This window comes from Syngnathus scovelli, chromosome 15, assembly GCF_024217435.2.
Source record: "Syngnathus scovelli strain Florida chromosome 15, RoL_Ssco_1.2, whole genome shotgun sequence".
NCBI classification, from domain to species: domain Eukaryota; kingdom Metazoa; phylum Chordata; class Actinopteri; order Syngnathiformes; family Syngnathidae; genus Syngnathus; species Syngnathus scovelli.
The window spans coordinates 3426988-3439496 of NC_090861.1; the positions used below are offsets into that span (position 1 = coordinate 3426988).

General features: G+C 43.6%; 1 protein-coding gene across 1 annotated transcript; it reads left to right on the plus strand.

Moving 5' to 3' along the window:
* The first annotated feature begins 378 nt into the window (after positions 1–378).
* zgc:77151 (uncharacterized protein LOC337153 homolog) lies at positions 379–11952 on the plus strand. Its single transcript, XM_049742733.2, has 12 exons — positions 379–886; positions 4962–5114; positions 5217–5324; positions 6360–6561; positions 6622–6852; positions 6928–7034; positions 7350–7497; positions 7606–7658; positions 7747–7844; positions 7923–8079; positions 8169–8375; positions 8476–11952. The coding sequence occupies exons 1-12, from the start codon at positions 866–868 to the stop codon at positions 9760–9762; spliced, it is 2772 nt and encodes a 923-aa protein (XP_049598690.1). The 5' UTR covers positions 379–865; the 3' UTR covers positions 9763–11952.
* The last annotated feature ends 557 nt before the right edge of the window (positions 11953–12509 follow it).

The following is a 12509-nucleotide window of genomic DNA, read 5'->3' on the forward strand; positions in this document are numbered from 1 at the left end:
GGATATCAGAAAATAGCAGGCTGCATATTTCTAGACATGAACAATGGATGCTGTCATTACAGCCTCCATTCAATGCTCAACAACCCCCCCCCCCCCCCCCCCGAAAACCCCCTCCCCAAACTACACCCATATAGTGCGAAATACCAACACCCATAATTTCAATGATAATCAAAATTTGTAATCAAAATTTGTTTACATTTTTTAATCAGACCCATTCAGCAGCTTACATTGTATAAATAAATAAATTAAATTTAATATATATATATGTATATATATATATGATGAATGCCTTTTTTCCTTCTGCAGGCATTGAAGCTTTACGACCACTAGAAAACATCGCCATGCGTTGAACTTCCCGCATGCGCAGTAGGCAAACACACATAACATTGAAAAACACACACACACACAAAAAGAGAGAGAGGAAGAGAGGCAGCTCTGGGATCAGCTCAACTATTTATTTATTTTTTTCAATTTCTCAATGTAAGGCGGCAATATTACCTACGCGTACGCCTTCATGGCTTCCATACTTGGAGAGTCGATTTAATTTGTTTCATTTTCAAATTGGAACTCAACCGACGTGGATTTATCGAGGGAGATTGCTCATCCGTTGAAATTTTTTTTTTGTTATTAACATTTAAGTTGGCAAACTTTAGCCACACCTAGAGCTAGCCGTATTTTTCGCCCCCACACCCCAGAAAAAAAGATTTTTTTAGGTTTTTTTTTTTTTTTTTTTGGTTTAATTTTTTTTTTTGCTTTGCTTTGCTTCCTTTCTCTTGCGCTGGTTCGGTGGTGCGTTTGTTTGTGTGACGGCGAGTCCCGGCGGTGTAACCGGAGAGGGGCCTCACAGAGGGAATGCAGGACTGCAATGGAGCACAATGCAATACAGGTAAAAAAAATATATATTGTTTTTATAATATTTGCTTTCATTTTAAATGCTCGAATTCGCCTCAGTCGATTTTCTCGCTCCTCGCTGCCTTGATTAAATTAAACGTCGTCAAATTAGGCCTCGGATTTGGAGTTTTATTTCATATAGTTTGACCATATCGCATTGATTGCCCCCCCCCCCTTCCCTTCCCACACACACACACACATAGAGTTGCTGTGACTCACAATTCCAACTTTTATTACACCCCCTCCTCAAACGTGGCATATGTGAAAATAATATTCTAATATTTCGATATTTATTTTCTCCCCCGCTCTCAAATGTTCGACTGTGTCACACAGCAAGCTGGAGCCTGACCACCCCCCCAATGGCAGCACGTTCAAAATCCGCGTGTAATAATTTCTTGATATTTTCCGTCGTGTTTAATGATTAATTTCTTTGTGTGGTCGTGTCGACATGAGTCCCCCCGGTTTCTTGACTATGCCAACCGACCACCTCTCACCCACCCACGGCGAAGCATATATTACCGGAATAAAATAACATTTATCGTTTAAAATTGAAGAAAAAACAGGAAACTTTTAAAGCGAACCCCCCCGCCCCTCCTCCTCCTCTTTTTTCAAGCTTAGCCAGCTAGCTAGGTTAGCCTAGCCGCAAGCCAGCTATCGTTATAATTAAAAATAAACTAGATATTATTTTTGATTAAAAAAATGTTGGACAAGGTCGACCGGGGCGAGGTTGGACTGTTTCGTTTCTGTTAAACAGGGATCGTAATAATATTATTAAGCACCGACATTTTGTCTCGGCTGTAATTACCACAGTTTAAGGAGGAATGCTAATATTGAGGCAGAAATATGATGACTTTTTTTTTCTTCCCATTTTAAGTTAGACTTAATAATCACAGAGAGAGCACATGAAATCAATTCATTTCAACATAAACGTTCCACGAGTGTATTTAATATTACTATCTGATATTAATTTTGAAAAAAATGTCAAAATTCTCATTGCTGTTTTGCGTCGCTGTGTTGTTGAATAACAGGATATAGCCAAGGTCAATACTCTTTCTTTCTTTTATAATGTATTTTATATTCTAGTGCATTCTGTCATTAATACCCAAAAAGGGAGCATTCTCAAAACTGTTAGCAAAAAATGTCATTTTATTTCCCAGAAAATATCACGAGCACTGACGCAAGCAGATTAAGGGTTTCCATCTCAAACTCTGTGTGTGTGTATGTGTTCACATTTTGAGACTGGCCTCTCAGATTATATTATGTGGCTTTTTATTTTCCTGCCTCATTTCCACCACTAGGCTGAGTTGAGCACTGTTCGGTTTTTTTAGGCACCTCCCCTCAAGCCCTAGAGGAGAGGGAAGGAGGGGGTAGAAAAAAAAAAAAAAGTCCAGAAAGATTGGAGAATGCTGCATGAAATCCTTGTAATGGATAATAGTATGTTTATCATACTCTCATGTTGCTATTCATCACATGGCTTCACTGTAATTAAGTTAAAGACAAGGAGAATGTACATTCTGGTGCCCCGGTGGCTGCAAAAGTCAAGGGGAGCTTTGTTCTCTTGCTTTTGGACTGATAAATGATTTAAAAGTGATATCATCGGCTAGTAAAATATTCGATTATTGCAGTGCAGCCTTTTCTGTATTCGCATAGCAAAAAAATCTGCCAGTGTCAAACTTTTTACAGGCTTTTAAAAAATACATCAAAAATCAGGTCGAGGTTTTACTCCTAAAATTTAATTTAATAAGAAGTCACTTTAACATTACGGCTAATTTAGATTGATATTAAAAATGCTTTAAAATTACTTTTATTTTCAAGTTCATCATCCTTTATAACTATAGAATAACATTTACGTTTCTTTGAGTATGTTTAAGTTTTTCTTATATGATCAGATAAAATAACCTGGCATTAATCCTGTTCGTCTTGTTCGGCCTCCATTTTGTCAAATAAATATGCTTATGTAAATGCAAGTGCTGGGTGAAATTAATGTTCACATAATCTGTTTCCTGTTGCCTTTCATATCTATTTATAACCTACAGTTCCACATTCCTTTTTAAAATTTAGGCGATATTATGCCTCAAAGCCAAATAGTCAGTTCTACTTTCAAACATTTTGATTCCTCTGGGTATGTGTTAGTACCTTTTTTATTTTTTTTTTGATTGGACGCCTGCTTTCTCTGTCATTATAATATCACTGCAGTCTTCCCACACGTATTTTTATTCTCGCTTCTGTAATTTCAGCTGCTTACGTATGTTTGCCGTCCACCGTGGGCCTCGCCTTTTTCTTTTTTGGGGGGAGACGTCGGGGGAGATGCATATCACGTTAAGAATGAAAAAGAAGAAGACTTTGTTGTGGTTTGGGAGTTTTTTTTTTGTAGTTTTCCCTCTGGGCCTCTGTCATGTATGGCTTCCTTTTCCTCCCAATGCTATCTGAGGCACCACGATTTCACCACGTCACCACTCTGCATTTTTTTTTTTAACTTCCTCCAAATTTTTATTTTCTGCTCTGACTTTTTTTTTAAAATTCATTTATAAATTCATACTGTGCCTGCTGCAGTTTGTCTGCAGATTTGTGGCGGATGGGGGAGGGAAAGAGGAGGAAGGGTGGGTATGCAGTGGGGGAGGGGGTGCACGCCGTGGTGCCTTTTTTTTTTTTTTTAAGGGGGCCTTATTGTGGTTGATCAGCACAAGAGTGGGAATTTGAGGATATTCTATATTTGGGCAGGCAGAGAAGTAATGAGGCAGGCATGACAACGATGTGCCAAACGGGAACGACTGGTTGTTGTAATGTACACGCATGCGTTGCAGGAAATGCAGAATAAGCGCTTTTTTTTTTTTTTTTTGGGGTGAATCTTCAAGTCCGACCTTTTTTAGTAGGAGTAAATAATGAGCGGCTGCACAGGCGACCCCACCCACACACACGCCGCATTGATTATCTCATCTCAAAAAGATATATTTCACATGACTGGAATATAAAATGCATTTTTTTTTCCATTGATATTTATTTTATGTGTGTGATACATTTAAAAGGAGTTCTGTGGAAAAAGCAGCTCACTCAATGACTAATGCATCATTCAATTATTAAAATATGTATGCAGACAATATTTTCAATGCGCTTTTTCGAGCTTGTCACCCAGAAAGATCATCTGTGAAATATTTGCTGTCGTTTGCTGCTGGCAGGCAGCAGCTGGGAGGCTGCGTATTGTGTTTCACCTAAAGCTGCTCTAAGTCTTTTTTTATTCTTTTTTTTTTAATGCTTTCAGCTCCAAACTGGAATCACATAGGCGCGTGATGCATTCAAAATCAGGAGAAATGCATTTCCTTAGCTTCTATGTTTAACATTGGGCCCTGTCTGTGATTTAAAAAACTAAAAAAAATAAAAATTCTCTGCAACAGCAAAACAACGACCCCTGGTGTTCAGATTGGGGAGCAACGTTTTCAGGAGGCGGATTTCAACCAATTTGTAAAAAACATTACCCCGGTAATAAAACCTCCTGCGGGCATGAAAAAAAAAAAAACATTCGTCACTTCCATACCTCATTCCAAGAAAGCTGTGGCTTCATATTTTGTATTTATTTATTAGACAAATCCTCGCATGCTTTCACTTTAATTTTCTGCATGATTTTGCCCGCACCCGGCGAGGCAATTATTAAAAAATATCCTAACCGGAAAAGAATTATTCCTCCAACCATTCACGTCACGGCGTCTAATGCATCATATTTTTTTTCTAAATAGGCTGCGGGTGAGTCATTTGGAAAGAACCTCATGACATTGTCGGACGTTTCCACGCAGGCACTATTTACAGTCAGGCGCCGCAGATGTGACCCGCACACGCAGGGGTTAATTTATAACGCTATTTTTTTTTTTTTGCATCAGCTTCTTGCCATGTTTCAACACGGCAGCAACGTGAGAAAGATTCATGGTGATTTGTGTATTTTGCAAATGACTGACAGTCATATGATGCTTTCTAAAGTTGAAATATGTAATTGATTTGAATGCTGAAGATATGCGGCCTCATTTGCATATGATTTGCATACCCATGCTCACTTCTTCTTCATCTTCTTCTTCTCATAGTGGTTGGGTGCTCCTTCCTGCCAGAGAGGCAGCTATGCCTTCTATAAGTCGGTCGGCAGCAAAAGCCAAACCGACGGCCCCATGCAGGTGTGGCGGCTGGGCGAGTTTTACTTTGTTCGCTGCGGGCCCGAAGATCCCGTGTGCATTGCCGAGGTGAGGTGGAATTCAAATCACGTGACCCTCGTGTCGGTTTTATTTGTTTTCAATCATCTTTGTTATGAATGCCTCTAAGGAAATCCATAATATCATGTACAGGTGACCTTGTTGTGGGAAGACCAGGTGCAGCGCCACCTCCTGGCCAGCGCCAGACTCTACTTCCTGCCGGAAGACACGCCAAAGGGTCGAACCCGAGAGCACGGGGAGGTAGGAAAAGGAGTGAACAAAATGTTGAATCTGCTGAAAGATTTTGCGTGACGGCTTTTGTTGTGCAAATAGTGCCAAGTCCACCCACACACAAAAACAAAACATATGTCAGAACGTGAGGCAGGTTTGGAAATGCCATTCCTGTACGCCGGCGAGTGAGTGGAACGCCATTTTAACGTCATCATTGGAATGCATCAACAACGTCTATTAATAACCTTGTGACAAGAACGTGGCCTCCAAAGGTGTTTTTGAGAGCAATCTAAACAATTTCCACCTTTGAGTATGCCTTTTTATGAGAACGCTCTTCTCTCCCTCCCTCACCCCCCCAATCTACTTTTCTGGCTGAGAGACTCCTCAAGCCTTTTCCATTTCAGCCGTAGCGAGTCGCTGGCTCACTCGCCATTGTTTGAATTACAAGCGGCAGCTTCCGCCTCACCTCGCTCTCAGCAGAAACAAAACTCTTGCGCAATAATGCACCGCAGTGGAGGCTGTGGCGTCGGCCTATAAATCAGCTCGCCAAATAAATGCTTTTTTCGAATTTTTATTATAATAACTTGAGCTTCTTGCCCTACCTGTCTACTGTGTTAACGAGCTCACACCTAGCTACTGTGGGGGGCACGAATGTGGGTAACTACCACCCGGGGGGGTGAAGGTGTGATATTGTGTGGGGGGGTGCAGATGGGCTTGCAAATGGACATCCACTGCAAAGCATCTGGACCGTCCGTCACTGCCTCTTAACGTGCTCTTTATTCACACACGACCTTTAAGAATCGCTTTGCCGGTGTGACCGATTCCCAAAATAAAGCCCAACCTTGAATGTCACAGAACTGCTGGGGGGGGGGGGGGGGCGCTGCACGCATTTGTAACACAGCTGGGATTTGATAAATGTATCATGCAGGATTTTTTTTTTTTTTTTTTGTCCGCCTCCACAATTGACTAAGACGTGAAGTCATCATTTTTCTGGTTCTTTTCAAGTTGCTCTGATTTTCAAAATGCTGTAGAAGTTCAAAATTGATTCGCTGCACCTTTGTGTAGGACGAGGTCCTGGCCGTGTCCCGAAAGATGGTGTTGCGGGTGGAGGATCTGGTGCGCTGGTCGTGCGCCGAGCCGCCGGCGTGGAGCGGTAGATCAAAGGCGGCGCCCCACAGCGCCCCCAATGGGCTCCATAAACCGGCGCAGGAGAGCGACACCGACGGCAACGCAACCGACCACAAGCCACTAAAGGACAGGAGTGAAAGTAAGAAATACATTTTTTTATCGGTCTATGTCAGCGGCCAAAATTTATTTTGTCCCCTAGATGGCGCAGCCGAGTGCCAGAGCGTCAAAGTCCTCAGCTACCCCCAGTACTGCCGCTACCGTTCGCTGCAGAGGCGCATTCAGGACGGCGCCCGGGGCCCGACGCTGCAGGATGTCCACCTTCTAGCCTTGGGCGGCGTCAGGGTGTCACCCAGCACCCGCTTGATGTACTGCAGGGACACCTTCAACCACCCCACGCTGGAAAGCAGCGTCAGCTTTTCCTGGAACTTCCGTAAGCACCTCCTCACAAAAAGTTACTCAGCCGTTTGAGTATTATACATGATTTTATTTTTGGGGGGGCATGCAGGATGTCCGTCTCTTAGCCTCCGAGGACGACCTCGCAAGAGACGAGGCCGCGATGGCAGAGACACTCCGACATCCAGCCAGTCGGAGTCCTGGATTGAGAAGATGAAGGTTTGATTCTTTCTGTAGATCAGAGATCAGACGGATAACAATTGCATCGGCCAAGTCTTCTCCCCTCCCATTTTTTGAAAAATACTTTTTTGCCTACTTTTCAGCCCCCTTGATACAAACAAGAGCCTTTAAAAGATTAAACTGGATTCCTGCCCAGTTTTGGTTTTGATTTATATAGTGTAAAGAAAAAATAAAATAATCGTGGGCGCCCTCTAGTGGTTTGTGAAATAACCATTGTTCGACATCTCATGTAAATTCCACTTGGTATGATTTTTCTGCTTGTGCTCGATGACAAACTCCTGGCATTTTTTTTAGGAGAACGTGATGGGCAGCGTGGAGGTGGGCGGCGATGACGGCTGGCTCCCGCACCCCGAAGAGCAGCTGTTCCTGGACGAGCTCTTCACTTTCATGGAGCGTCAAGGCTCTCCCATCCACAAAGTGCCCAATCTCGGCTTCAAGAAAAGTGAGTTGGCCTCTCGTCTGAGCTCAGCTTTCTCAACAGCGGGGGAGATGATTCATAATAGAATTTTCTTCTTTTTTTTTTCTCTCCCATCTGTCTCGGCGCCCTCAGTCGACCTCTTCCTCATGTACTCGGTGGTCAGACGTCTAGGAGGCTACGAAAAGGTGACAGAAGCAGTTTTGTCTTCTCGTTCTGTCTTTTTGTTCACGATGTGCTGTTTCGAGTGATACCAACAACGGCTTGATGTCTCAGGTGACGTCGGAGCGCATGTGGAAGGTGGTTTACAACGAGTTGGGCGGATGTCCCGGCAGCACCAGCGCCGCCACTTGCACCAGAAGACATTACGAAAGGTCCGACTTAAGCGCTTTTTCTCGCTCGAGCAGCTGTTGCTCCGACTGGCATATCGAAATGCGTCTTTTTGGTCTCAGGTTGATGCTCCCGTACGAAGAGCACCTGATAGCCGGAGGCATGGAACTCAAAATCCCACAATGCAGCCTGGCCGTGAAGCCCAGAGGCATCCGAGGGAGGAAGCCGCTCCCGCGGGGAAGAAAACCCGGACCCAAAGTCAAAGCCAAGATGGCAGATGTAAGAAGAACTCACAGCGTGTGAAGTTGTGAGACTATGGAAGCTCTTCACATCATCTTTCCGTGTTGACTTTCTTCCTGTCTGCGCAGATGACCGCCCCCGGCGCCGGCGAGGGCACGGCGGTGGTGGTGAAGCGGGGGCGAGGCCGTCCGCCCGGCAAGCGCAACAAGGCCACGCTGATGGCCGAGGCCAAACTGCTGGCTCAGCAACAAGCCAGAGTCAAAGCGGAGTCTCCCACGCCTCTCCTGGTAGCCCCAAGCGCCAATGGACTGACGCCAAGCAACAGCGCGCCGCAGGTACGTGCTGCACTCGAGATTCCGATTCAGGTCTCCGTGTCCAAATTCTGTTGAAAAGTCACTTTCCCCACAAGATGCTGACCTTCTATCTTCTCTCTAGGTGTCGCAGCCAGCCCTCCTCCCTGTGAACATGCCCCTCGCCACGGACCCGTCCCCCATGTCTACCCCTTTCCTCCCCTTTCCACCCAAGCCAAAGGAGCCCGAGGATCGGACCGGGGAGTCCGCACCCGTCCTCCTCTCCGGCCTGCCTCGCCACTTTGTGGGCGGGTCGTTGGGAGGTTTTAGCCCCATCAAAGGTCTGTGTCCCCTGGACGTACTAAGGAACTGCGTGGGCTTCCAGAGGGTCACAGAGAGCCCGGCCCTGACGCCCCAAGAACCGAATCAGCCGCACATGACTATCTACACCTTGCAACCCAAACGCGGAAACCCGGACACGCCTCTCCCGAGCGGAGACCAGTTGCTTCCGCCGCCGGCCCGCCCGATTCACCAGCACCACAGCATGTGCTCGGGGTGCACCGTAGACGAGGACGCCCACAGGGGGAGTGTCCGAGAGGCCAGGAACCGCCACCCTCTGCCCCCTCTCCGGGTCCTGCCTTTGGACCTGGACTGTAGTGTCCAAGTACGACAACTGATGAGGACTCGTCTGGGTTCGAGTCAGTTTCAAACCTTCTCCCGCCGGCTGTCCGAGGTGCTTTCCCAGGACTTGAGCACCAAGCCGCCTTGCACGCCCTTCACGCCACCGCCGGAGCAGGCCCTGCCCCTCAACCTCAGCAAACGCTTTACGCTCAAGAGACCCGACGCGGACCCGGCCGAGCTCACTCGATCGACCACTAACGGAACAGAGTACGAGCCGTCTCTCAAAAGAGTCAAAGCCGACTGCTCGGAGCGCCCCGCAGACTTTAGCATGGGCGGTGGCCACGGGCGCCCCATATCGGGGTCCACCGGAGGCGGAGGCCAGGAACTTGGAGCCAAAAGCCAGGAGGAGCCGGCAGACCTGAGCTCCCCCAGCAGGATCAGGGCCTTCCTGCTCGGTCTGCCGCCATTCCAGGTGAAACTGGACGAGGATCTGAACGGAATCAAGTTCGGCAAAGTTCCGTCGGGCTCCGAGACGGAAAGCCAGAGGACCGTATCGGTTAAGAAAGAAGGCGAAGCGGCGCTAATGGATATGAGTAACCACAAATCAGAGTCCATAACCAAACAGGTAGGAAATGTCGAGATGCTGAACGAGGACGTCAAGGAGGATGGGAATGCCTTGGCGGATAAAATGGAGAACTTGTGCGGTCAGATGATAGCCAATGTGGAAAAACACGACGTGGACGTCTCAAAGGGCCACCCGAGCCCCGTTCTGCCCCAGGCCGGTGCTCTGGTCCTGGCTCAGCAGAGTTGAAGAGAGTCCACCCTCAAAAACAATTTTTTTTCTTTGCCAACATCCGCAATCAGAATGTTTCCGATCCCATTCTTACAAGTCGCGCTGACGATTGCAAATCATTTCTTCCCAGTCAAACAAGAAAGAGACTGCCTCGCAGCCCCGCCCCTTCTCATCCATCATTCAGAAGAAACATTAAGAGCAAGAAATAAATTCAAGCTAAGTCGGTTGCGCTTATTGACGATGCTATGCATCGAGGCGCCGAAATGAGCATCTGAACTATAAGTCTGCTAGCTTCAAATCATACTCTAGTTCTGTCCAGACAGATATTTTCTGATTTAAAAAAAAAAAAAAAAATTCTCGGGAGTCTTCGCATCATATATGTACATATATCGCTTCGTTAGTTAGCTCGACAATATGAAGTGTACTATTAACCGGCTTTTCTGACACGAACGTGCCTTAAGGAAGCGGCTCGCGGTTAGCGCTAGCTTCACTTTGCTTTAAAGGAGATACCTTGGCAAGCGGCATGGAAATCCTCACAGCACGCCACCAAACAAAATTATTTTTGGTCTTTTCACTTTTGAAATCATCCGTTCAAATTTGCACACGTCTATAGTTCCACACTAATCACCTCCCCCCCCCAACAATGAGTAGTGGAAGCAACGACTACTACTGACGGCGTCATGATGACTCGGTGCTGTTTATTTCTTGCTATGTAGCGGTTGCCATATTGTTGTTGCGCCAAAGCTGATACTGTATAATTCAACACTCTAAACCTCCACATACACTACAAGTGTGTGTCATAGTGTCACTTTTAGTTTTATTTTATTTTTTTCCAATCATATTTGCATCATTTTACATGGGGGAGAAATATGGATGACTTTCCATTGTTTCACTTTTTATTTATTGAGTGAGCGTAGCGACGGTAGCTGGGCTGAGAATAAAGTTGGATTGCTAAAAAGAAAATTTAAAAGTTAACAGGTTATGCGAAAAAAAAAAGTGACACGGTGAGATTAAAGTGATATTATGAGACAAATTTGTAAATTTGATAGAATTAACAATGTAGAAAATATAGATGGCAGAAGTTGTTTATTAACAGAAAAAAGTTGTCATACTTTCACGAGGGGAATTCTAAAATGAATTGTCCTAATTTTAGGAAGAAAAAGTTGGAATGTTTTGCCATTTTTTTTAGAGTATTTTTGCAATTTACAAGATGAAAATGAAGTTGAAATTTTACGTGAAACAATTAGCTAAAATAGCTAACACTACAAGAATGCCGTAATACACTATTGTGAGATTTACCATAACCTTTTTCCTCAATCATCAAAAACAAATTATTCTTTTTCTTCTCGTATTAAGTTTATTCTCGGAACATTGAGGGTTTTTTCCCCTCTTGTAATTATAGTGCGTCTCAAAACTAATTATTAACAATTAGCATTGCAGGTTTTTTCTTTTAAAAATAAAAACTAAACTTTATTATGACTTTTTTTTCCTCGTCCAACACTAATCCTCTTGAACTTTACCCTCCTTGTCTAAAGTGGCATTTTTTTGTCATAGCCACTTTTAAAACACACGTGCCGTTTCCATTTGGTCTTTCCACTTGAAGCCATTTTGTCTCGCTGACGACATTTTGGCTCAAGCATGTCGCAGCAGCTCACTGGGTGCCAGTTGATTAATTTTTTTCATGATTATTTTGAACATTCTTGCATGTTTTATGTTGGATGAAACGCCACTGAGTGGGTCGGGTTGGGGTCTTATAGTCTAAAGAGCATGTTAAAAAAATTAATTAGTATTTTTCTGTTTGCTCTTTGACTATTTAAGCTTATGTTAGGTTATGAATATTTTCTTACAGGTTTCAATGTTTACATTTGATTTATGTTGTATGCATGTTGATGTACGTATAGCCGGTGTTTTTGCACACTACCGCAACATGAATAGTTTTTAATGGCACTGTACTTAAACATTAAAAAAGTGCCTGATTACTTTGGAGCCAACTAAGATATTTTAAAAAAAATTGGTTGGTTGATGATCTTTACAATTGTTCCTCCCCTTCCATATGTGTATTTGTCATAAATGATGGCAGCACAAGTTCGGTTACCATTTGTTGTTGTTTTTTTTTTCCTAATAGCATTAAAGAAAGAATGGCAGTGTCAGGTACCATTCCATATTAACAGACTGTATATTTATAATAAAAGTATTCTGATAATAAAACTTGTCTTATTTTATTGTTATGCCACTAGTGGCCACATAGAGCACATTTTGATTGATCAAAAATAATTATCAATTAATTTGGTAACTATTATTGTTGATTAATTATTATTATTTGTAGCTATTATAAAATATGGCGGACATGTTTGTTTTCTCCATTAATAATTCCCAGTGGTACGTAAATATATTCATGTATTGTGTTCACTACCACATTGACACACAAGATGGCGGCATAGATAGATAGATAGATAGATAGATAGATAGATAGATAGATAGATAGATAGATAGATAGATAGATAGATAGATAGATAGATAGATAGATAGATAGATAGATAGATAGATAGATAGATAGATAGATAGATAGATAGATAGATAGATAGATAGATAGATAGATAGAATGTTCTTGAGTCATATTGCAGTGATTTATTTTTTCCCTAATCCTGCAAGCCACCAGCCAAACATGTCTATAAACCTTATGATGAAAAAAAAAATACACAAGTTTTAGAAAATCCTAAAATGTAAGTAAGCTTTTTTTTTTTTTTTTTTCCATCTTTAGCAGA